The sequence below is a fragment of the Papaver somniferum genome, chromosome 4 (assembly GCF_003573695.1).
Source record: "Papaver somniferum cultivar HN1 chromosome 4, ASM357369v1, whole genome shotgun sequence".
Taxonomy (NCBI): Eukaryota; Viridiplantae; Streptophyta; class Magnoliopsida; order Ranunculales; family Papaveraceae; genus Papaver; species Papaver somniferum.
Genome location: NC_039361.1, coordinates 32061492 through 32089401, shown reverse-complemented (window position 1 = coordinate 32089401; position 27910 = coordinate 32061492). Strand labels below are relative to the sequence as shown.

General features: G+C 36.0%; 1 protein-coding gene, 1 long non-coding RNA gene and 1 pseudogene across 2 annotated transcripts; 1 reads left to right on the top strand and 2 right to left on the bottom strand.

Annotated features, from left to right (window-relative positions):
- Nucleotides 1–545: 545 nt before the first annotated feature.
- LOC113272292 lies at nucleotides 546–15255 on the bottom strand (annotated as a pseudogene).
- A 5038-nt stretch (nucleotides 15256–20293) lies between these two features.
- Nucleotides 20294–21050, bottom strand: LOC113273701. The gene is made up of 2 exons (XR_003322561.1): nucleotides 20706–21050; nucleotides 20294–20561 (listed from the first exon to the last, which is right to left on the bottom strand). It is a non-coding gene; the product is annotated as an uncharacterized LOC113273701 (long non-coding RNA).
- Nucleotides 21051–24005: 2955 nt separating this feature from the next.
- Nucleotides 24006–25585, top strand: LOC113272291. The gene is made up of 4 exons (XM_026522148.1): nucleotides 24006–24243; nucleotides 24326–24590; nucleotides 24717–24890; nucleotides 25345–25585. The coding sequence occupies exons 1-4, from the start codon at nucleotides 24006–24008 to the stop codon at nucleotides 25583–25585; spliced, it is 918 nt and encodes a 305-aa protein (XP_026377933.1).
- Nucleotides 25586–27910: the final 2325 nt, after the last annotated feature.

Below are 27910 nucleotides of genomic sequence, written 5' to 3'. Positions count from 1 at the left end.
CAAGAACCCGACCCGAAAATACGAAATAACGACCCCAAACGTGACCTTAGACATTCACAAGTATGCATACCCGTTTGCATACTTGCTAAGTATGCGTACCTCAAATTCTAGCATAAATTTTCGGAATTAAGTATGCGTACCCGTTTGCATACTTTCTTGTCTTCGGTATTGGATAAAAATCTTGTTTTGGCTACAACTTCTTTGTCCGAACTCGGAATGACCTCATTCTTTTTGAATTATTTTTATCTTTCAATTCTATTCAAGATGGGGATGAGAAATCCTTAATTTTAATGAGTTAAGATCGGTCTTTGGCCCATCTCTTGATTTTGAGCGTTTTGCTCCATTTCGTCGCACTTCTTCCACTTATCTTGGACTTGGGCACTTACATACTTGGAATACTTCTCTTCTTAGCTCTTTTCAACAATTTGTAGCTCTTTTTTGGATGATTCACCTATTAGAGGTAAGAGAAAACAAGAGTAATAATACGAATACATGCAAGAATAATAGCTAAAACAAGTATGGAATGAATACTAAAATCATATGAATTATGCACTTATCACCCCCATTAACTTTCTTGTCTTCCTAATAAACAAATCCCTGGATTTTATTAATCCAGGAAAGCATCCAATAAGAGTGGCAAAGAGAACTGAGCCAAATCCTCTCTTCTACCTAAGTAAATAATTGCCATATCTGAACCAGCTTTGTACCTTCTCAACTTACTTTCTTTTCCTCTATTCATCAAAAACTGCACGTTCTTAGTTGCTAATACAACATGATTCTGTGCCAGGTACCCTTGTTTAATTTCCTGTCCATTTTGAAGAAGGTGATGACTGAGTTAATGGAACTTTGATTTTCATGATAATAATTGACATGTACTAAAAGTTTACTTAGACTTACCGGAATGTCTGTAATATCACCAATTACAAAGACATTTTTGTGACCCTTCACCCTGAGGTGTTCAGCAACCATCAACCTTCCTTGAGCATTTAAAGCCTCTTCAAATACATAGTTTTTTCCAAGATGAACCTAGTGGCCTTCCTACACAAAAGAAATGATCAATGTCTGCTACGATTGTTTCTCCACTTGATGTTCTGAACATTTTATCTCCATCTGTATGAGACTTCGAATCAGCCGATTCTCCCAAAATCACTTCAACCTTTCTCGTGGTCAACCAATCTAAATCCTTCTTAGAAGCTTTTGGTCCAACGAAATCTAACATCTCTGCCTATTGTGAACCAAAGTTACTTTCTTGCCAGGAAAATCAACAACAAGTTCCCCAACAAGCTCAACTCCACTTGGCCCTCCTCCAATGATTAAAATTGATTCTGCGGCTTCTATATTGTTATAGTCTATCATATACAAAAAGTATTAACACTTCAATTTGCGGATTCTATATGTAAAGTCAAAGAATCTTGTTAAGAAAATGTGAATACATGCTTGATATTGTGCAACCCTCTCACTTTTGGTCTTGGGGAACATATCATTATGACCAGTAGCAATGACAAGGTAGTCATATGGTATCGAATCTCCATCAGCAGTTAATACTTCTGTGTCTGTGATACCAACATCCGAAGACATAGCAAGACGTCCATTTGTGAAGTAATCTGTGTGCTTTATCACCATTTTGTTCGCAACTGATGGCTCAATCTTTGCTCTCATTCCGGCCCATGTAATTTCAAAATACTTGTGACTACTATTTTTCCCAATAGTTTACGTACTATAAATAGTTTGTATGATTAAGTGTTGCTGAGTGAAGATACCTTAGAAGAGAAGATATGCAAGTAATAAAAGGTATGTTCGTAACGTAGATGAAAATAATAATAAAGATCTACTAGCAACCACAAGTAAATGCAGCTAAGCTAAAAATCAACACACGAGATTACGTGGTTCAGCTTTCGCCTCCATCCACGGGGTAATGAGTAGTGATTGTTTATTAAGGTTTTAGTATGGTTACAAGCTCTTAAATGCTAGAAGGAGAATGAAGTAAACACAAATAGATGTACAAGAAAACAATCTCAAGGTATTCAATACAGGTATAAGCTCTCTCTAGTTCTCTCTCTTAGTGATTGTGTGTCCTTCTTAAGAGGAGAAGTTGAGTATTAATAATGCCTCCTCAATCTGGGACGTCTTTGTTGTCTTTAGCACCATAGAGATCTGATGGTCTTCGGTCAATCTTGTATCTTCTTCGGCCGCTGACCTTGTCCATCCAAAAGATGCCACATCATTGATTCCACGTTAGAGAAGAACATACCTTTCTTCTTTACCGTTGCATTTATTGTTGAGTCGACCTCTCAGCCGCCGCTGACGTGCAGACACCCCCACATGCCTAGGATAGCTCCTCTATCTCATCTACCACCATTGATCTTTGCCTGCCTCGTGATAAGATAAAGTAACTTTAAGGATATTTGGATATACGTCGGACGCGTCGATTTCGCTGAACCCAATCCGCTACCTCTCTTTCGACCGATGAATGGCCACCACGTGGGCAACCATTAATTAGTATTCACAATACTCCTTATTATTTCCAATCAAAAGTACCCAAACACAAAGACATAATTATGAGAATTACAAAAATGGTATGTCGAAACAACTAAAGAAAGTGGAGATGCTTACGGATCTATAGACGGGAACAACATCAGCAGCAGATTAAAGAGATTTTGCAGCCAGTGCACCAGCAACTCCACCACCAACAACAACTCTTTTTTCCCGGTTTCTGATGTCATTGATGATGAAGAGATGAAATTGAAAAGAATAGATATTCTTGCAAAGTTATAAAAGATATTAAAAAAAGTTGATGAGGGAATGAAGAACCATTTTTGTCTTCGTAACATAGGTTTAAGGAATGGAGTGTACGTACTTATGATGAGTGAGAAGAATTCTATCCTTTTTTGGGGTTTTAAGAGCATCTCCAATGGGAGGTTTCTAAATTCCTAAATTTAAGGACGTATAGGATTTACACACTTTTTGCAAAAAAAAAACTTTTCCAATGGAGATGTGAAGTAGGATGTTAGGATGACGTGGTGAGTTAGTTATTCAGACATCCTCTTATGCATCCTCTAATTTTAGAGGTATTTGTAGAGGATGTGATAAATTTGGTCAAAAGTTTTAACCAACCAGATCAATGTTAAATCAACCAAAAACAAAATATATGTAACAAAAAAAAGTGGTTTAACTAATTAATTAATGTTAAATCAACCGAAAACAAAATATATGTAACAAAAAAAGTGGTTTAACCAATTAGATGAACACAAATAGATTTTACTTATTGAAAAAGTGGGGGTACAATAACCACACCCAATATTTCGCTTAACAATCTCTATGGACAAACTCCAATATACTTTCTAGAGAATCAACTAGACAGTCAGACTCAATCTAGATAAAAAGTATATCAAATAGTTTATATCTCAATCTCTCGATTTGATATATACTCAAGCAAATAGAATTCTGTGAGTCTTTATCAAATACTAGAGAGATAACTTGGATGGTACCAAAGACCAATATCCAAGTGTCAATCAATTTAAATCAACAACCAAAAGGTCGGATATTCTAATTGATTGAACAACGCACAACCTGTGATATTTCTATTATATAATAAAATATAATGCGGAAAAGAAATAACACAGACACCAGAATTTTGTTAACGAGGAAACTGCAAATGCATAAAAACCCAGGGACCTAGTCCAGATTGAACACACACTGTATTAAGCCTCTACAGACACTAGCCTACTCCAAATTAACTTCGGTCTGGACTGTAGTTGAACCCCAATCAATATCACACTGATCCAAGGTACAGTTATGCTCCTACATCTCTGATCCCAGCAGGATGCCACGTACTTGATTCCCTTAGTTGATCTCACCCACAACTAAGAGTTGATACGACCCAAAGTCGAAGACTTTAATAAACAAATTTGTATCACACAGAAAATTCGGTAATAGATAAATCCGTCTCCCACGAATATACCTACGAGTTTTGTTCCGTCTTTTGATAAATCAAGGTGAACAGGAACCAATTGAGACTTATATTCCCGAAGAACAACCTAGTATTATCAATCACCTCACAATAATATTAATCGATGCAGCGAAAAAAGACATTGTGGAATCACAAACGATGAGACGAAGTGTTTGTGATTTATTTTATATCTTGCCTATCGGAGATATCAATCTCAAGCCAATTATTACAATTGTAGTCGTACGATAGAAACATCAAGATCAGATCACACAACTACAAGAAAGTAGTATCGGTCTGGCTTCACAATCCCAATGAAGTATTTAAGTCGTTAACCTAGTTTAGAATAAGAAACCAAAGGTTCTAGCTTAGCACAACTAGTATCACACAGAAGGTGTGGAGACTAGGTTTCCCAGTTGCTAGAGTTCTCCCTTATATAATCTTTCAAATCAGGGTTTTCAATCAATGTTAGCTTGGTAATAAAGCATTCAATATTCACCGTTATATCAAAACCATTCAAGCTAATATTTTTCAATCATTAGATCGAAAACTAGCTTGTTACACACAAATGAAATGCACGTTTCTAGGCTTGTGTAACCGTGTCCAAACTTGTACATTTGTTGGTTCAACAATAGTCAACCAAATGGTTAGCCATATGATCACTTTCATATCAACCATATTCTTCTTCACCATAACTAGTTCAAGTGACTCAAATGAACTAGTTAGAGAGTTGTTCAATTGCAAGGAATTATTATGTAACTACACAAGACATAATTGAAGCAAAAACGATTTGATTCACTCGAATCGGTTCATGAACTATATAGCCATGGTTTGCAATTTGCATTCCTTAGTTTATATAAGAATAAGTTCACAAACATTGTTTTTAGATATAACCTACTCAAGTTCGCGGACTTAAGTTCCCGGACGGATTTCACAAACTCCAGCAGAATTTCTCGGGACCAGAACTTCCACCAGTTCGCGGACTGAGTTCGCGGACTTGGCTCACGCCACTATACCGGTTCTCTTGATCAACAAAGTTCGCAAACTTCGGTTCAAGGAATAAGGACTTATACATATATTATTTCCACAACAATGCTTATATGCTCCAATGGTTATTTATCTAAACTCTCATTTCAATCTTTGAAATATTCTTAGAGGACGTTGATATTCTATAGTTGTTATTCACAAATTATTTTTCGTCAAAGTAAGCAATTTTCAAAGTGATTGAAACTTTTCATGACTTTCGGCACTAGGTAAAATGAACTTGGTTAAAGCGAAATCTTACCAACACATATTTCGAGAAATAGATAGGCGAGATAAACTCGGCTCGAAATAGCATATGTGTATAATCTAAGTCTACATAGCAAAACGACTTTTATCTCAAGATAGGAGATAAATAGACTTTTGAGTGATAGATAAGTTCAAGTCTCCATATACCTTTTAGTCGATGAAGATCCACCGGTTCCTTGAGTAGTCATTCGTCTTGTATGATGATTGTCATGAAGTTCTTGAGCTCAACTACACTTTTTATCCTAGTCCGAGACCTTAGCTATAGTAGACTAGAAATCAAGACTTATATTTTTGATCACTAACATTGACAAACATGCTTGAGATAGAAACGCATGCGAGTTCGACCGAGCAATGCTCTAACAATCTCCCCCTTTGTCAATTTTAGTGACAAAACTATCAATACATATGGAATACAGAAAATAAATAAATTAACTTTTGAAGCTCCTATTCCACATGTCTAATCTTCAACATTACTTGAAATCTTCGTTTCTTCCAAGTACTCCAATGATCCCAAAGGTTGTAAGTTCAGCATCATCGTTGTTGAAAATCCGTAACTATAACAATGAGAAAACAAGAGTTCTCAATCATTTTTATACAGTGTCATAGTATCATTACACAGAGTCAAAGTTCAATTGTATCACAACTTCAACAACAATACTATGGTGATATGTATCACTCCCCCTTAGTCAATACTCCATCTCACATGGAAACCACTCCCCCTTTCATAATGATCCGGAAACCATATGTATTTATAGTGTGAACTACATATTAATTCTCCCCCTTTTTGGCAAAGGTACAAGAATGGGATACTAATGAAATTTCCGAAAGAGACATTTCATGACCAAAAGAAAGAAACACATATCATCTTATTTAGATGCAATCATATAGCCGAAGCTAAATGCATTCATCAAGGAGTTTATAAAGATACAAGATAACCCCTATAATATTCCACAGCCGCACTCCCCACAAAGATTTGGCAATTAAGCACAAGTTCAATTAAGAACTCTCCCCCATAAAATGTCATTCCCAAAGGAACAACAAGAGCGACCTTAATTTCGAAAGAAACGAAGGATTTCTTTGGACATAACAAATCACATACAAGTATGAATTTGAATCCAAAATACTCAATTAAATTAACCACAAGAGAACCCATGATTAATTCAATCGAAAATGCTCAACATAAGTGAACTTATGGAGACTCAAAAATATACAATTATATTAATCACAAGAGAATCATAATTAATCTAATCGAAATACACAACCAAACTAATCACAAAAGTAATCAATTTAATTGGTCATGCTCATCATAAGAAAACTTACGGAGCAACAACTAAATAACCAAACAAGATTATTAATTTAGTTGAAAATGCTCGACATAAAGTACCTCTCGGAACAACAACTAAGCTAATCACAGAAATAATCAACTTGGTCGTTTTAGTGCTCAACATAAGACACTTTATGGAGCCTCACAGTAATACATAAAATATGGATCAGGGAAGATCAATATTGCGGAATACACAAGGATTCATTCTATTTTCCATCACTATTCGCATAACGACATTCAATAGACATAATCCTTGCAAACAAAAGATTTTAACCTATCTTCCATCAATAATTGACATAATAGGCTTAACTTTTGTAATTGTCAAAAGTCTATTCATTCTTTTATCAATACATGCATATCGACATACGAAAGACTTTACTTTTGACAAGGTATGGGACAGTCATAGTTCACGGACGCAAACACACATATCTCATAACAATTTTGCAATATATAAAACCATAAAGATTAATACTGCAAAAATCATCTTCCAAACAAATTTAGAATTTAAACCAATAAATCTAAAAGCATGAAGATGAAGGCGTTGGACATAGCTATGTGTAATCACAATAATGGTTATTCCAAACTCTAGTTATTCTTCTAACAAAAACAAGAAAATATAAGATTTACTAGGCAAATAAACTCCTATAGAGAACATGATCTGAAAAACAGTAGACCCGGTCAGCAACCAGAGATTGAATATGGACGAGCTCATCAGTTGCTTTCTTCAGTTCGTTTTTCAAAAACTCAAGATTCCTTATTGTGATTCTGAGTTGTTCACGTACGACTTCAAAATCTCGAAGAAGATTTCCTACCAGTTGTGATGACATCTGAACTGGTAGTTTGTTTTCATGATCAATGGCATGATAGCATGTTATGAAAACAGGATTCTCGTGAAACTCGATAGTCTTCTCCTTCTTGACTTCATCATCTTCGTTTCCTCCATTCATTGTGCACACCAAAAAAATGGTAAAACCCTTTGACCTTTCAGAACAGTGTAATAAGGGATGACACACAAGTGCATAAATAACTTCTATGGAAAACCCTATGAGGACTTGTACACGTTCGTGTGGGTCAGGAGTTCGTGCACTTGTGGTCACGGCCTTAAGGTGTGACCAAAAGAACAGAGAATGAAGTTCGTATGTCAAGACTAATAGTTGAGAACCAACTATTTGAAGGATGCACATGCAAACAGGAAATTTTCTCAAGGACGAAGGATCATGATTATCTACAAGAGAAAAAGAACTGGAGCGAAGCTCAACAGATTTTAAAGATCAAACAAAAAAAACAAGAAAGGAAAACATACAACCTTGACAGCACTTCTCAAGACACACTTCTTGAGACTAAGAGCATCCTTCTTAATTACAAGAAGAATACTACATTGAATAGATATCATGTTGTGCTTAGATGAGCATTTTTCTCATCAATGTCGACTGCTTCTTTTTCTCCTTCAAGAGGATTTACAGAAGGAACGTTTGACTTTCTTGAGGAATTTTTATCAAGAAAGAAACAAGAAGTACCTGAGTCAGCTGCTTTCCTTGTCCTTTTGATGCTCCGTTTGAGTCTGTTTATGTTAATCTTAAGCTCTGAGACTCGATTATTGATATGAATGTAATATGGAGAAGGAGTCTTGGATATGCAACCTTCTTCAAGGTGAGACAAGGAATTCGAATTTTCTTTCTTTTTCCTATGCCTTCTTCTCTTTTCAGAGTTATTTAAGAAGTCAGTTGTTCTACTGCCTTTCTTCCTTCTACCATTGTCGACAATTTTTGTTTCAAAAGCACAATTAAGAAAGGACTTAACACATTATTTTTCTTGATTTTTTACAATGCCTTTTACTCCAACAATATGAGAGACAGGTTTAATAACTTCATTAGACACTTATGCAAGAATGTTGTGAAATTTTTCATTCCTTAAACGAAAACAACATTTTTCGCTCAGAATGTCCTTTATTTCCGCAAAAATAGCAGTTAAAGGTATTATTCTTATTTGTTCTCATGTGAGATTTAGAAGGAGCACAATCTTTGTTCTTAGACACATTACAAGCTGCAAACGGTTTGTCACATGAAGAATTATCAATAGCTTTAACGAAATTGATCTTACTAGTTTTCGGAGCATCTATTCCTTTATAGCCCAGACCACGTGTATCACGATGTTCTTTACATGCTCCAATCATAGAAGACAATTTTGTAGAGCTAGAATTGAATCTTCTCAGACTCTCTTCCAGTGATTTTACTTTATCAAGAGCAGCTGCAAGGTCAGTTTCCAAGGATTTTTCTTTGGCAAGAAGACTGAATTCTTTGTCATCAAAACATTTTTGTTGAGAATCATATCTTGCTCCAGCTTCTGCAAGTCTTTCTTTCAACACAAAAATCTTTCGGAGAAGATTATGACATTCAGACCTTTTTGTGCGTACATCTTCTTCACGATCTTTAACGATAGATTTTAGGAGATTATATCCACCATCACATCCTTTAAAGAGTTTTCTCAATTTTCTGTTTTCTTGACAAAGAGGAGTCATGTACTTACTCAAGCAAGTTGTTGACTTCTTTTCTTTCAAAGCATGGTAAAATAGCTTGATATATTGAGAGACTTCCTCATAGATACTTTGTCCTTCTTCTGAATCACTGTCATCTAGAAGTTCATCCAACCTGTCATCAAGAGATTTTTCCCAGTCGAATGCAGATTCAGTCAAGGAACAGGAGATAGAGTTTTTCTCAGAAGTTTCAGGAATTTGAAGCTCACACGAGAGTCTCTGAACTGATGTTGCGTTATCAGAGATAGTACTCTTGTCCATAGAGTCAGATCGCTAAAACACAGACTTGTAAGGTCTTGAACGTGTTTGCTTGCTCTGATACCAATTGAAAAGTGGGGGTATAATAACCACACCCAATATTTCGCTTAACAATCTGTATGGACAAACTCCAATATACTTTCTAGAAAATCAAATAGACAGTCAGAGTCAATCTAGATAAAAAAAAGTATATCAAAGAGTTTATATCTCAATCTCTCGATTTGATATATACTCAAGCAAATAGAAATCTGCGAGTCTTTATCAAATACTAGAGAGATAACTTGGATGGTACCAAAGACCAATATCCAAGTGTCAATCAATTTAAATCAACAACCAAAAGATCGTATATTCTAATTGATTGAACAACGCACAACCTGTGATATTTCAATTATATAACAAAATATAATGCGGAAAAGAAATAACACAGACACCTAAATTTTGTTAACGAGGAAACCGCAAATGCAGAAAAACCCCGGGACCTAGTCCAGATTGAACACACACTGTATTAAGCCGCTACAGACACTAGCCTACTCCAAATTAACTTCGGTCTGGACTGTAGTTGAACCCAAATCAATCTCACACTGATCCAAGGTACAGTTATGCTCCTACTTCTCTGATCCCAGTAGGATGCTACGTACTTGATTCCCTTAGCTGATCTCACCCACAACTAAGAGTTGCTACGACCCAAAGTCGAAGACTTTAATAAACAAGTCTGTATCACACAGAAAAGTCTACGGTAATAGATAAATCCGTCTCCCAAGAATATACCTACGAGTTTTGTTCCGTCTTTTGATAAATCAAGGTGAACATGAACCAATTGAGAGTTATATTCCCGAAGAACAACCTAGTATTATCAATCACCTCACAATAATCTTAATCTACGCAGCGAAAAAATATATTGCGGAATCACAAACGATGAGACGAAGTGTTTGTGATTTCTTTTATATCTTTCCTATCGGAGATATCAATCTCAAGCCAATTATTACAATTGTACTCGTACGATAGAAACAGCAAGATCAGATCACACAACTACAAGAAAGTAGTATCGGTCTGGCTTCACAATCCCAATGGAGTCTTTAAGTCGTTAACCTGGTTTAGAAGAAGAAACCAAAGGTTAAAGGAGAATCGACTCTAGCTTAGCACAACTAGTATCACACAGAAGGTGTGGGGATTAGGTTTCCCAGTTGCTAGAGTTCTCCCTTATATAGTCTTTCAAATCAGGGTTTGCAATCAATGTTAGGTTGGTAACAAAGCATTCAATATTCACCGTTAGATGAAAACCTGATTAGATTCAAGCTAATATCTTTCAACCGTTAGATCGAAAACTAGCTTGTTACTCACAAATGAAATGCACGTTTCTAGGCTTGTGTAGCCGTGTCCAAACTTGTACATTTGTTGGTTCAACAATAGTCAACTAAATGGTTAGCCATATCATCACTTTCATATCAACCATATTCTTCTTCACCATAACTAGTTCAAGTGACTCAAATGAACTAGTTAGAGAGTTGTTCAATTGTAAGGAAATCTTATGTAACTATACAAAACACAATTTAAGCAAAAACGATTTGATTCACTCGAATCGGTTCATGAACTATATAGCCACGGTTTGCAATTTGCATTCCTTAATTTATATAAGAATAAGTTCACAAACATCGTTTTTAGATATAACCTACTCAAGTTCACGGACTGGGTTCGCGGACTTTATTTTCCGGACGGAGTTCACAAACTCCAGCAGAATTTCTCGGAACGAGAACTTCCGCCAGTTCGCGGACTTGGCTCACGCCACTATACCGGTTCTCTTGATCAACAAAGTTCGCAAACTTCGGTTCAAGGAATAAGGACTTATACATATATGTGTTTCCACAACAATGCTTATATCCTCCAATGGTTATATTATCTAAACTCTCTTTTCAATCATTGAAACATTCTTAGAGGACGTTGATATTCTATAGTTGTTATTCACAAACTATTTTTCGTCAAAGTAAGCAATTTTCAAAGCGATTGAAACTTGTCATGACTTTCGTCACTAGGTAAAGATGAACTTGGTTAAAGCGAAGCTTACCAACACATATTTCGAGAAATAGATAGGCGAGATAAATTCGGCCCGAAATAGCAAATGTGTATAATCTAAGTCTATATAGCAAAACGGCTTTTGTCTCAAGATAGGAGATAAATAGACTTTTGAGTGATAGATAAGTTCAAGTCTCCACATACCTTTTAGTCGATGAAGATCCATCGGTTCCTTGAGTAGTCCTTCGTCTTGTATGATGATTGTCATGGAGTTCTTGAGTTCAACTACACTTTCTATCCTAGTCCGAGATCTTAGCTATAGTAGACTAGAAATCAAAACTTATAATTTTAATCACTAACATTGACAAACATGCTTGAGATAGCAACGCATGCGAGTTCGACCGAGAAATGCTCTAACACTTGTGCTATTAACATTTGTTGGTTGTAGATAATCTCTTTCAAAAGTATCATTCCTGAAACGGGACGAAAGTTTCACTTTTTCAGAAACGGGGCGAAAATATCACTTTTTCTGAAACGGAACGAAAGTATCACTTTTTCTGAAACAAGACGAAAATATCATTTTTTTCTGAAACGGAGCGAAAGTATCAGTTTTTCTGAATCAAGGCGAAAGTATTACTTTTTCTGAAATGAGGCGAAAGTAGTCGCAGACAAATCCCATCTTCAGATTCTTCTTCGGTCGGCCCTCCCACCGTAGCAATGGTTGTACACTCGTACTAGTAAAAATACAGAAGCTAAATTTTAAATAGCTGCTCATGATAATTGCATGAATACTATAGCACCAAGTTTCAGTGGCGTAAAGAAACAGTCAACAGACGTCAAAGATGATTGGGCCTAATAACCAACCATTTAGTTTTGGTTTGGGGTGAGTAACGGATGGACGGTTGTGGATTAGGATCACCCGTATCCAATCCGTCAAAGTTGCGGATATGGAAAATCAAACTGTGCCCGGCCCAATCATCCGCGAGTTTCACATCCCCGGATCAACGGATGATACGACGGACTGGACGCGGATTAACCGCGGTTTTAGTCATTAAAAAAAAACAGTTAAGATCATATCTTTTTCTAATTACAGAGCAACCTTGTACAGTAATATTCCTAATCTAATATACTGCACTGAAATGAGCTTTCAAAATTTAAAAGAAAGAGAATAAGAAATATGTAATCATATGGCATATCAATCCTAGGAACTGTAATGTCGACTAGTGCAGCCAGTGATAATTAGACAAAAGTAAATTGCAAGAATTCAACAATCTTCCCTCTTCCTCGATACTTACAGCTTTTCTCATCAACAGTTTAAACCAGCATAGTGCACTGTTAATGAAACAAATACTGAAATTAGAAACACCCTGTCCATCATAAGAAATAAAATCAGTTTTTAGAAGAAGAAAACAGCAAAACGTAGGGTCTGTTACTTGCCAAATAACAGAAAAAACAACGGTAAGGATTAAGGAAGAAAGTTTAATATTGATCAATTTCATCTCTGTGGATCTTATCATCCTCACAACTGGTTCAATAAATCTACCTTGGACCTGAGTTACGAGATTGGAAGAAATTAGAGAGAACAACAACAGTAGCAACTGCGTGAATTAGGTTTCAAAAAGATAAAAATGTATATATATATAATCATATATGATACTTAATAGTTCTATTAAATTTCCTTATTGCCTTGCGGTGCGCATGAGTTCGCGGATTTCAATATCTAACCGCAACCAAACCATTAAATTGTGGATTTGAAAATCCCACCCGTATGCGGTCCATATGTCATGCGATTTGGGTTTTACCCGTAACTTTGAGGATAGGTACGGATAAAATCCGCGGTTACGGTTTTTATGCTCACCCCTAGTTTTGGTGTTGTAGATAGGGTGGGTTGGGTACATACACTTACCACAGAATTGGGCCTAGTTTCTCATGAGATCCGGTAAGTAATCATCCGAAAGCAGAATTGCCTCCAACTCAACATCCGAAATGGAACAAACAGAAGGCGTAAGAATAAGAACGGCAGACCCAACCGACGACCCTATGAGATGTTCTTAATAATCTGGAAACCTGACGAGAATCGTTGTATTAAATTATTTCCATGTATAAAACTAGCAAATCCTACTCTAACTCGGATTACATGTCCAAGTGTTCTTTTGAAATACTAATAAATAGAATAGACATGCCACTATAAATACACAGCTCTTGAGTTTGTTTTTTTAACTATTAAATTTATAACAAGAGAGCTTAGCCGATTAGAGAAACGAAAAGAGAAATTTCAATCAATATGAGTTTAGCAAATAACAGCAACAACAATCAGAGTGGTTTGGGATCCTCAATTCCCCTACTATGCAAGAATGGTTGTGGGTCTTTTGGAAGTAAGTCCACGATGGATATGTGTTCCAAGTGTTATAAGGACAAATTTCAAGCCAATTTAGCGAGATTAACGATCAACGACTGCCATGTAAATAAGCCTACGGAAAATTCGAGTTCTTCTGCTTCAATCACTACTGATTCGGTTGTTCTCAATAACCGATGTTCAACTTGTAACAAGAGGGTTAAGCTTATGGGTTACGGCTGTCGCTGCGGGAACTTCTACTGCTCAATGCACCGGTACCCGGAAATACATGCTTGTACTTATGACTATAAGAGTGTTGGACGAGGTATGATTGCTACAACAAACCCTCTGGTGAAGCAAGACAAATTGATGGAGAGGATCTGATTTATCTATTATTTCGCAAATTCATAGAGTTGTTTGTTGAAATTGAATTCAACTTTTATGACTTCTTGTTAGCTAGTATATTAGCTAGCTAGTTTTTACTTCTTTCTCTTGGAATTCTTTTCTTCTTGCATGTATTAAAGAGTGACAATAATAAAAATCATAAAGCTAATTTGAAAAAATTGTCTCCCTAATCATTTGGTTATTAAAAAGATAGCTCAGTAATAATTATCATGGTATATCTTAATTTAATATCGAACATAATAGTACATAATTTTACCTGGATGTTCATATACTACAAATAACTAGACTGCTGCATGGGTTATCAAATTACATGCGATGATTACACACGGTACAGGGGTTGGTGTTTCCTTGTGTTTGGTAACCCGCGTAGGATTTCGGTAAACCCCAGCAGTAACCTTGACAGATACGGTTTGGCAGTTCAATCTTGATTGTGCTCAGACTTCCAATTTTCAACTTTGACCACAGACGAAATAACTTTTCACCTGTAAAATCAACCTGTACCAACTGAACTGATTGTGCTCATGTATTGTCACTGTTAAGTTGATACAGTGAAGTTAACTTTTTTTTTTCCCTAATCAAGAATAAATATGAATAATTTTAAACTCTAAAATACTTTAAAAAGCCCTATACTAATTAATAATTAACAGCACAAGATCTTAAATTATCTTCTTCTTAATATATAAAGGATTTGTATTAGTAATAACTAATCCTAATTAACACTTCGAGATTTTCTGAAGTTGAGACATCAATTCTCTGTTCTCTTGGTGAAGTAATAAAGCTTTCTCCTTCAATTTTTGATTCTCTTCAATAATACTTTTATTCTCTAAATAAAGAATCAAATTCTTCAACTCTATCTCTCTCCCTTCATCGATTCTCATCTCTCTAGTTTCCAACCTTCTTCTTCTTGCTGATAATGTCCTCCTCGCCCTGTTTCATTACAAACCCATTCTTCGTTAGTTTTTTTTTTTTTTTTTATCATATAAGAAGAAATCAAAAACAAATTATGCTGATATGGTAATGTACTTTTATCAATGGGATTGGTACCTGTTTTGCTTGAGCCTTTGGATTCTAACTCTGGGTTTCTTTGCCATGTAAAGAATCTGATGAGGATGAGTAGTAGTACGTAAATCCCATTGTGATGCATTCAGGCACATTTTCTCGAGAGATAGAGAAGAGAGATGGTTGTACTTGGTGTGTACTGTTGTTACTCTGTGAGAAAGAGGGAGATTGTAATGTAAGAATGAGAGGAAATTGATGGAAGATGAGAGTCGGGGGTGGAGGGGTTTAAATAATGCTTAGAAAGATACTGCCATGCTCCTAAAGTTGTCTAAGGGTACGCCGCTTGTCACAGTTAAAGTTGCTGTTATACTACTGTTTTAGAGAGTAGATATTTTTCAAATAAAAAAAAAGTCCAAAGTTTTAACTGTTGACCGGTCAATTGAAAGTCAAGCTTAAATTTTATTATTTGAAGCAAGTCAATCTTAAATGTGTGAACCTATAACTATAGTTACCAAAACAGAGATCCTACTAACAAGAACTCTAGGTAGTTTGTCTTGTGCAACACGAATTAATCATGCGTGACATACTAGGCGCATTGGTCGTTGCAAACACGATACGAGTTACATGGAACTTTCTGATCAAATTATTTACATTCACATCCTATATCAAGTCAGGTTTCGAAAAAATTTGAACTGTGTTTCTAATGCCAGTACCTAAGATGTTCATGATCATATGCCCAAAAAAAATAACAGTGGTAGAAACTAGAAGATAAAATGCGGTAAAAATGGGAAATCGGAATGATGAAAAAGGAAGGATAGGAGAAGAATAGAGATGAATTATCGCAATGATGGCAAAGAAGACTCATGATTACAAAAGGCAGCCACCTATCTCGATCTAAGAGGAAAGTTTTTCTAGTCCTCTCTTCCTTCTATATCTTTTTGCTGTTTTTTTCTTGTCTTCTTCTTTTGATACTCATGGAGTGTTTGTTGTATGAGAATGACTGATAAATCCTAATACTAATTAGCTTTGTCTAAGTGGTTTAGTGTCGGACATTTTGGGCTAAATTAGTCAGTTCAATATTAATGGGTCAAAAAGGTTGAATGAGATTTAGAATTTTGAATGCAGTTTAAGTATGTGTTCGTGGGTGATGATGATGGGATTGCCTTGTTTTTGGAATCTGCAATTTGGAGGGCCTAGTTAGAATCCTAATTCAAATAAAAAATTCTTAACAAATTATCCAATGAAAACTCCTCCGGCATAATTTTTCAAATTAATTTTTCTTCGATAGGGTTTTTCCGCGTGAAACTCACCATTTCCGTAATAGTAGTTCGAATTTTCGCTAAAATTATAGCATAGTTGTTTTACGAGTTGTTCTGGACTATTTATTCAGAATTACTCGACACATACGCTTATCCTACCTCTAATGCTAATCAGTTACGAATTCAGGTGGTTAGTATCATCATCCAATAATTTTACCTTTGTACCAGTGATAAAGTCTGAATGGAGTATTTTGTTAAGAGATGAGAACAGGTTAAATTTTTGATGACATTTACGTGTTTTCTATCAAACAAAACTCTGAGAGTGAGAGAGATGGGAGATAAAAGAAAGACAGCCAGCTGAGAGAGACGAGAGAGAGGTGGTGGGTAAACCTGGTGGCAGTCATGGATGAAGAAATTGGAATGGAAGAGTTACAGTCAATGCGGTTAGGTTTCTCGTTCTGTCCATTTTCTTCGTGAAATCAATGTCAAATAAAAACTACTACTACATGTGGCTTCTTCTTTACTTGGTTTTTTCATTATTCGTATTTGTTTCTTTAAGTAGTAGATTCTGACGATGATCATGATGATGATGGCATATCTTCCTGATCAGTTTCTCATTTGAGCCAGTTCACATGGTCCATAAATTTGGTTGGGTCCCTTATTTCATTTCCTGGATTTTATTATCATAGCTAAAATCCAACCAAATTTTGAACTTGAATTTTGCAGTAGTAAATTTGCATTTGCAAGGTCAGACGAGGAAAAAAAGCTAACCAGCTTACTTAATGGGTAAATTCTGGGACGGACCCAGGATTATTTGTTGGATAGGGCTAGTTCACAAGGTAAGGCAACCACTAAGCGGCCAACGGCCGCGACAAATTTTTAGAAGGTTAGAAATAATTTTAAACGTACAAACTAATGGAGAAAATAATGCATATGAGGGAATAAGGGAACAAACGAAGACTTTATACTGCATGTGAAGCAAAGAAAACAAAAAAGGCATAGACTACGACTAAAATTATAGCAAGTTGTTATGATTTTACAACTAATTCTGGACAGTTGTCGAACTACGTGTGGGCTAAACCAAAAACTTATGAGATTGTTCATACATAAATTCATTTTTGTACACATTTGACCCGGCTATAGCCCCTTTAGCCCCTTCATGTGTCCGTCAGTGGGTAAATTAAAATGCAAACGAGTTAGGGTTTCAACTCGCAAATGCTGCCGGCGGAAAATGTTGCAAGTGTGAATTCATTTGCAAAAGCCAAAAAGGTGAAGGAAAGAACTGACGTTTGGAGATGCCAGCTTTTAGTACCTTTATGTACGGAAAACTGTAACAAGAACTTGCTCCTAGTCCTAGCCAATAGGTTGCTAAGTAATATTGTGTGCATATCCTTGATGACTCCAAGGGTGAGGTGTAAATTGGGCTCTGCCAACACGAGCACAGCCCGGCACATCACGCTAAAATCTGGGCACAGTCTAGTCCAGTATATGATTTAGCCCAGCACAGCACGCCTTCTAACATGACACAACACGTCATAATGTCTGGCACAACACAGCACGGCACATTGCACGCTAATCACGTGATTTTGTGGGTTGTGATGTGCCTGGCCGGCACGTTTTACACCTCCAGGTGAGATGATCGTTTAGGAAGTTTGCCATCAAAATATCTCAAAATGTTACCCATCATAATTAACTGCAGAGCCAGTAATTGATAAGTAAAAACAACTACTGGCTATGTTTGTACATAATTTCTAAACTTATTTGCCACGTTTTCATTACACGAATTTTTTTTTTTTTCTTTTTGCTCACTCATAAACTCAACCCCATTGAGATCAATGCATAAAGGCTAAAGAGAGGAGATGATAGGGGATGGTAGATCCAAAGAAGTCAATACAAATGGTCCAACATATGCATAAAACTGAAATTCCACTATTCTTTACGACATTTCTCTCTTATCATTTCTTACCTCATCAACTCCCCCTCCACTTTCACCTTTTATATGTCTCTTTTGTTCTTTAAATTTGTCATGATAATTACTTTGAACGGAACAGAGAAAGCAAGAAATAGTCAATGTTAAATTGATCAAGCCTAGCTATATATGATCCCCTCTCTCACTTTCATGATCGATTAGACTTAGTTCTTCTATTTGGAATTATTTGTATGCAACAATGATTCCCCTTGATGCATGCTTGTAGTTTAAGATGATGATAATGATATGAACGGGTGAGATTGAATTTTACTCTCTTTTTTCATCATGATCTTCATGTATCAATTTGAACAAAAACGTCTCTCACTCTCTAATTCCAAAAATGCATAATTTACATTGAGGATTATAAATAGACTAGCACCACCACTTCCCACTTGCCCTTAATACTACCATCTTTCTTTCCTTGTCTACTTATTATTTGTAGAGTTTTTGGTGAAATTTCGTAGTCAAATGAAGATTATCATGTTTCCTCCAAGGTAAGTAAGTGAAATGACCAATTTACTATTGGAGGGTTTTTTTCTTTTTTTTTTTTTTTTTGGAAGCAAGGGGTTTATACTATTGCAAACTCAAATTGTTTAGTTGTTCGACACCTTAAAATCCATGAGTGCTTTCAGGGTTATCAAATTCTATAGAAATTACGGGATACCAAATAAATCACATGTAGCTTGGAAACAGGGGCGGAGCTAAAAATTTTATTAAGGGGAAGCAAAATGTTATTAAGGTTATAACTTCCGGTTTGGTTTTTAACCGCCTCCGTCATTACTTGGAAACCCCGTGAAATTTAACAACCCTTGCATTTGTCCTGTAAATTTCAGGTCAGTTTTTAGCGAATAAAATTTAAATAATTAGTTTGGATCATAAAACTAATAATTACTTTTTATATGTGGACTACAAAACGAATAAACCAAGATGTTAAAGATAATTTCGATCTAAGCATGTCAAGAAAGCTTAGCCCGAAGTTACCAACATATCGTTAGGAATGTGACTCATCAAGCGAGACAGGTTCCCAAGCATCAGCTAGGTTTGCCTTTGGCGAGACTCAAATGCATCCATTATTAAGGATATCATGGCTACCTACTCATCTTTCAAGTGGGGTATGTGGTCCATAAGACTCATCATAGTATGCAGTATCCATCTGTATCATGACTCCATTGTGTATATCCGGTTTCTCCGATGCAATCAAATGCCCGTAAGATTGGGACACATACCATCATCAACTGCACGACCACCATTATCATCTTCTTTATTATCACCTTCATTTTTCATAGCGTCCGTGGGAACTTACTACTCATACTTGATATGAACTTAGAAAGAACCAAAATGAGATGGCATTTAGTGAATGCATCATTGCCCTATTTTTTACTCAAACCACACCGAATTTTTTTTGTATCGTTTTCGTTGGGTGCAGCAGAGTGTAAAATATAACAACGATGTTCTTTTCTTGATGAAATCCAGAGAAAAACGGGGAAGCAAAGTCTGACATGGCATTTTTATGAACTTGTGGATGCATGTTGTCAGAGCTTCTCCAATGGTTGTTGTATGTATTTTCTATGTGGCAGCACAAACAAGACATCTTTATTCCAAATTTTCTTTAAGTTTAGGTGAAAAAAGTTACTCATCTCCAATAGTGTTGTTTGTGATCATTTTCTTATTAAATGTAAATTTTATGTTTAGTAATTTTAAGATTTTATTAGATCTAAAAATGATTATTTATTGTATTAGAATTAATTTAAATAAATAAAATATATTTTTAATTTAAAAAAGCTGACTAGGATGGTAGACAATAGAGCTGGCAAACGGGCGGGCCGGGACTGGCTTGTTACGGGTTACACGGGTTCGGGTTAATACGGGCCAAAACCCGCGGGTTGATATTCTTCACGAGTAGTCATTTCTTCAACCCGTGCCCGTAACGGGTAAAGCTTGCGGGTTCACGGGTTACCCGGCTTGTTAGATTAAAAATCAAATCAAATTTTAATTAAGTTAATTTAGGACAAATTACAAAGATCAAACACAAGTATTACAATAAGCAAACACAAATCCTTCCAAATCCTTCCCTATAACACCTAACATACATCTAATCAGTCCATTTTCAGCTCAACCCATCGTTGCTTCAATCGCAGCAAGAATTCTATACATTTGAAGGTGAAGTTTTTCTCTTGCTGAGAATCATGCAAATCCAAATGATGGACACCAACTCTTCCCTCAGTTGAGCCAACTTATATACAAAATAAAAAAAAAATAGTTAGTCGGGAAACATAAAAGAATCAGTCACCAACCCCTTTTAGAATTAGTAGATAACTTTACAAGAAATTACACCATTTAGTCACAAAACTAGATAATAAAATTCAGAGTGCAATACCATTTTAGATGTTCAACCCCCGTGATGGCTAGAACTGAGTACTGCCAGTTAAAACATACTACAAAAATGTTGCAGAAGAATCTGTGCATTAGCTCCTTCAAATCACAAGGGATTTTGTTGAGACAATTTTTCAACCACCCTCCAAGCACGAACCTTGCCATTTTAGTCACCAACTCTTACTGCCATCAATAGCTCTCTATTTCTCTCCTTTTTCCAAACAAGAACAATCCCATTTAACCAAATCATCTTCCACTCTTTAAAGAAATAAAAACAGAGATGAAAATCAATTTCAATTAGAATATATACTTCAATTAGAATTATCATCAACAACTGCAATTACATCCACAGGACCATATATACTTCAATTAGAATTATCAACAAACAAAGGCATACCTCATTCAACAATACTACTAGTAATTCGATCACACCAGTAACTCATATTTTTGCAATTTGTCGTAGGTCATAATTAAGGCGGAAAAAATTAAATAAAAAAGGAATGCAAACGGGAAGGATGATCTACTGACCATTGAAAGTGTTGCGGATCCATCACCTTTTTTGGCCTGCAGAAGTATGTAAAAAATTTCAACTCAATCTCAATGCATAAGAAACTACTAGATAAAACAACCACAGTTGAACAACATGCAATCAAAGAAAAGATTCATAATGATTCTTATAATAAAACCCTAACTCTAAATTCATACTGAGTTTACAATAATTATCTTCTCTTTTTTTTTCTGTAAATCAATCTTCAAATAAGAATAATTATTTTCTTCTACATCTCACGATCTTAAATCCCATCTGGAATTTGATAATCAATCCTCAACTCACATAACCCTAATTTATCTTCTCTAAATTACTTCCCCCTTTTGAGTTGGAATCAATTTCTTGACTCAACAACACTACCAACAACCATACTTCGATCTATATTTCCTCAATTTCAAACTCAATTTTAACCACAGAGAAAACCCAACTTTTTTCCTTTTTAATTCACAACTTCTTCATCATCTTCTTTTTACTTAATTAACATCAGTAACACTATTATTAACACCAACGAAACCTTTCCCCTCAACTCTCGGTCTCAATCTCTCACTATCATTTCTAGTTCTCCACCGGCCGAAGAACACAGATGAAGAGAACGAGCAGAAGAGGCAGAAGAAAAAAAGAGAATGATGTTTTAGGTTTAGCCTTTCCTTTTTATACCTTAAACGTAAGGATATGATTAGCCCTAGATAATCCGACGGTTATGATTAAATATAACTTATTATAAGCAATTTAGACGGGTTTACGGGTTGTACCCGCGGGTTCACGGGCCGGCACGGGTTAACCCGTTTACTCACAAGCCGACATTTCTCCAACCCGAACCCGGCTTGTTTTGGAACCAGCCGAGCCGGGTTTGGGTTTTCACGGGCCGGGCACGGGTTACTTGCGGGTTTTGGCTTGTTTGCCAGCTCTAGTAGACAATGTCAAGGGGAATGTGGGAAATTAGACATTCCCCTTACGTTTTCTACCTAAAGTCATGCATACATTGATTTATGACATCCGGGTTGGAGAATGATTTTAGAGAAAATGGATGTGCATCCTAGGTGGATTTTGACATTTATCTCCACGCACATGCCATTGGAGAAGCTCTTAGGAATCCTCAGACCTAACTAACCTCGAAAACCGGCTTGCAAAGTTAGCATTGCCCGAGACTTATTAAGCACAGGACCTAGGTTGCCCTAAACGATGTGGTACTATTTAACACATGTCACGCGACCAACGCTACTGGCCTTAATAAAAAAAAATAGGGATTAATTTTTAGATGTTATGATAAGAAGAAATAAACTAACTCATGATGCATTTTGAGTGTCTAAAGACTCCAAAAAAAAAAAAAACCATGATGTATGTATTATCCAGAGTGTACCACAACTATACCAACTCCTAACACATACCAACTCCAACAGTGTGAATTCTAAGTGTGGATCAATCATCTGTTCACTGACTTCGAATGCTTATAGGAAAGGAAACGTACAATAATTCTATTTGATACATTTTTCAATACAAGAAATGAGTACCCACGATTAGTCTAGTTCAGGTAATCATGAAAAACCAAAAACAAAATTTGTAAGAAAATTAACAAGTGAAATGAAAACTCATCATGTTTACTCGATTGAAGCCAATTGGATCAATTTTTGGGCTGAATTAAAGACTTTTGTTACTGTTATGAATAGTTGTGGATGCCATAATTGAAAGTCTAAAAATACTGCATTAATCATGATGTAAAGATTCTAAAACCCTTTTTTTTTTCATGAGTTGATTAATTACTAATGTATGCAAGATTGCTTGGAAATGTATGTTTATATAAATACGAAACGTGCGTAGTGATAATTAGAATGATGGACTTGCCAAACTGTATGAACTCACACAAACTAACTGAAATTATTGTTGATGGTCATGGTTTCATACTTGCCGGTCTTGATTGTCAACATGTACCTAATACAGGCTGAATCCAGCCTCTTCTTTTTATTTTGATACTAAAAGAGAATCTTATTAATCACATTTTGCACAACATTACATGATCTTCCTCCATCCATTTTGCAATTTCAGGAGGACAGTTTCCAAGATAACAAAAACTATTAGCTTCAACTCTAGCTGCTTTTTGCTAGAGCAGAAGCCACATTGTTTCCCCATCTATTAGCTAACTTGTATGCTTCAAAAAAAAAAAAAAAGATCAACTAACTAACTTGTAGAACCATAATTTGTCACTTAAAAAAGTACTTCTAGTTGTATGAATTAAATAATGATTGTTAGATAAAACGAGTTTTTCTAATGTGTTTTGATTTTTTGGTCTTAGTTAGAATTGATCTTATGACCTAAAAGTCCAAGGATACTTACTCATCTTTTTTAGGAGCGAATGAAATGCAAATATGGAAGGGCATGGGATACTTGTCATGCCTAGCATGTATGCACATGCATGAGTTATGTCAAACACATTGTTACAATACGTCTCAAAAACGACTTTATTATATCCAAGATCCTCGATCCATTTCGCTGCCTTGTTTAGACCTCTGCATTCAAAATTTTCAGCTCCAAGTTTAGCATTCACACCATCCTCCATATTAATGTCTTTAATTCCTAAGCATTAACCTACACAATCACGTAAAATCATACCAATGCTATCTTGTGTCAGATGCATCCGTATTAATTTTTATGTATCCTTTTGAAGAAGTATGACTGTCATATCAATGTGGAGATTTGCTCAAGTGAGAAATCTGTGAAGTATTTGTACAAATATGTTTGGGAGGGGTCGATTGTATCTACATGGAGGTTTCAAGCGAGAAAGGCGATGAAGATGAGATCAAGAAGTTTGTAGATGCTCGCTGGGTCTGCCCGCAAGAGGCTCTCTGGAGAATATACAAGTATCAGATGAATAAGATTTGTCCACCTGTTGTCTCATTACAAATACATCTCAAATATCAGCAAAAGATTTTTCTTCCCGAAGGGCGAACTGTGCGAGAAGTGTTGAGGCGAGAGAAGGCATCCCTACAAAGCTTATTAAGTATTTTAAGAAAAATCGAGAAGATGAGTTTGCAAGAACTCTTTTACACAAGGAATTTACGGAGCATTATGTATGGAATCAGATATTAATGTAACAACAGTCAATGGAAGAGTTAATGTTGTTTTAGCTCGCACTAACAATTACTATTTGAGACTTCTGCTGAATAATGTAAGGGACCCAACTTTTTTTGAGGACCTGCTAAAGGTAGGTTCTGTTACCTTTTCGATGTACAGAGAAGTGTCCCAACATCTTGATTTGTTAGAAAGTGATACTTCCATGCGTGATACACTTCTTGAAGCAACACAAGTGCATATGCCTTCGTCTTTGAGAAGGCTTTTCTGCACACTGTTAGCTTTGTGGAACCCAACCGGAGTTCGTTAATTGTAGGATGAATTTCTTCCATACCTGATTGAAGATCACCTCCGCTCCAACATAGAACAATGTGTTATTAATCTTCTATTGTGGGAATTTAGTTCTACTCTTGGTCCAAATTTAATGAAGAAATATAAATTCCCAGCCATCACCGAAGACGTAGGTACTTCAGGAACAAATGATTTGGTCATGGAAGAAAAATCAATTCACATTCCTCCAGAAGATTTATCGGCTATTGGCAGGATAAACAACGACCAGAGGCATGCATTTGACAGGTAAAATTCGCTACAATATACTCATATTGTAATTTCAATTTTACTGCGTTATACTCACCATGAGTCATTAATTTTGAGTTTGTTTGTAATCGCACTAACACCATGTTTGTTTACTCCTGACTCATCTGAGTCGTCTGGATCTGAATCATCTGGATCTGAGTGAAATCACCTGACTCATCTGGATCTGAGTCGATATGTTTGTTTTGAGTCAGATCTGACTCATCTGACTCAAAAATAAGTGAGTCAGTGGTTTGGTCCCATGAGTCAGGGGTATTTTGTTACCTGACTCAAATGAGTCCGAGTCAGGGGTTATGTCTGAGTCAGAGGTCGAGTCAGATCTGACTCAAAATGGAAACAAACGGTCTGACTGCTGACTCGGTCCGAGTCAGGGGTTGACTCAGATTCAGACGCCGAGTCAGCTGCAAACAAACAAGTTCTAACTCTTATTAAGCAGGGCAGTGAAATCCTTTAATCGGTGCGAAAGTTCTATATTCATTATTGATGGTCCGGGTGGTTCAGGGAAAACTTTCCTGTACAGGACGATACTGGCCTTTCTAAGAACTGAAGGACATATTGCAATTGCAACGGCGACATCAGGAATTGCTGCAACCATGATGCCAAGTGGGCGGATCGCTCATTCTAGGTTCAAGATACCCGTACCAGCTGACTCAACATCTACGTGCGACATACCGTGACACAAGATTTAGCGGATTTCATTCGGAAGGCCAGCTTGATTATTTGGGACGAAGCAACAATGGAAAATCGATATGCATTTGAATCTTTAGATCGGACATTAAGAAATGTAACTAAAGTTGAGATACCATTTGGAGGTAAGATTTGGTTTTGGGTGGTGAATTCCGTCAAGTGTTGCCTGTAATTGAACGTGACACACGAGCACATGCAGTAAGTGCATGCTTAACCAATGCAAAATTCTGGAAGGATGTCAAGGTAATTCATCTCAAAGAAAACATCCGTTCAAGGTTGGATCCCGACTTCTCATAATTCTTGCTTCTCATTGGAGATGGAGTTGAGCCCTATGTCATGGAAAACATGGTGAAACTTCCAGATGACATTGTGTTGGAATGGGATGGAGAGCAGGCTGTTAGATTGATTGACGAGGTTTTTCCGAGACTTGAAGAGAATACATTTGACAAAGTTTATATGAGCAAGAGGTCCTTGATAACTCCAAAGAATGATGTTGTTGAAAATCTCAATCACAGAGTTATTGAAATCTTCTCGGGAGCCGAGGTAGTGTATCACTCCTTTGACACGGTAACAGATGACCCCAAGAATTTGTGGACATAAGACTTTCTCAACAGTGTTGCTCCGGGTGGATTACCTCGTCACACGCTTATACTGAAGATAGGTGCTCCAATTATTCTCTTGAGAAACCTTGATCCAAAGTGTGGCCTTTGCAATGGCACAAGGTTATTGTGTCGAAGACTATTCACAAACTTCGTCGATGCAGAAATTATTACAGGTAGTTGCTCAGGGATGAGAGTGTTGATTCTGGGGATACCCATGGAGCCCCCAAAATATTCAAAATTACCTTTTAAGCTTACACGAAAGCAGTTTCTAGTTCGTGCAAGTTTTACTCTAACGATAAACAAGTCTCAAGGGAAGACCATACCACATGTTGGTATTTACCTACAAGAACATGTTTCTAGTCATGGACAGTTGTATGTTGCTTTGTCCAGGGGAGTCTCAAGAACCACAACAAAAGTATTAGTTAAGAATATTGTTGAAATGTGTACCAGAAATGTTGTTTTTCAAGATGTCCTGAAATTATGTGATAGTGTTGGGTGATGTATTTCTGATTGACTTAATTCTAAATGAAAAGAAAAAATACTTATTGTTGGTATCTTGCTGAGAAACATTTTTTTGTAGCGTCATATTTTCGAACATGGAATAGTGTATGTAACAGCCTGTTGTTTGCCGACGTGCAACACACGTGCACTTCACTTGTCACTTTTCATAGAAGAATCAATGACACTTGTTTATGCCTCGAAGATAGCCATGGCTGACATAAATGAAAGTCTAAAATTGCTGAAATAAACATGATGCTTAGATTTTGAAAATCCATTTGTTTTCTGAGTTTATGTTCTATCACGAATTGAGTAATTGTTTGCGAGTTAATAGGTATTAATAAAAACGAAGATTACTAGTATCTTCAAACTCCAATGCGATATAAAATGGGTGTAGTTATTGAAAAAGATGTCTAACAAGGATACGTCAACCTAATGAATATAATCGAAAAAAAAAGGAGAGAGTTTGTAATCATTCACCAGAAGGACTAGTCAATTTGTATGAACTCAAAAACAAACTGAAATTTTGGTTATCGTTTTTATACTTGTCGGTCTTCATTGTCGACATGTCTAAGCTTAATTTATGTTTCTAACTCAAGGAAAAAATTACATTATTTTATTTATGTTTTTCTGATGGTAGCATGGGCCTGTAAATTTATGGTTATGCAGTAAAAATTGGTAATAGGATTAGAGTGATACGTCTATCTAATGTGTCATGAACCAATTTTTAATCTACATATAAACCTTTATTTAAATATATCTATCAGAGAAGAAAAATTCAAATCATAAAAACAAAAGCATATATTTCTTACTTTTTTGGAACACAGATAAAAATCTTATAAAAATTACCTATAAAAATAAACCTTTTATAATTGTGAAACTAAAAGACCTACTGAAGAGAAAGTGAATAGTTTGGTAGTTGCAGTGTTCTAGTTTCCTCCAACATCTCATTAGCCAAAACAGTGAGATTGAAATCTTTAAGTAAATGAATATGTAAGTGATTAGAAAAAACACATACCAATTAAATCGACAAAACTTGGATTTTATAGGTAAAGAAAAAGTAAAAATGACTTGTTGATGACATTAGTCACGTTACCATGAAAATTACATGCTAAAGCTCATGCACCCTAAAGAAAGAAATTTTAAATCTGTTTGAATTTCAGTTCATACAAATATCAATCGTCTCAATTATGGATTTGAGAAGATCATCTTTGC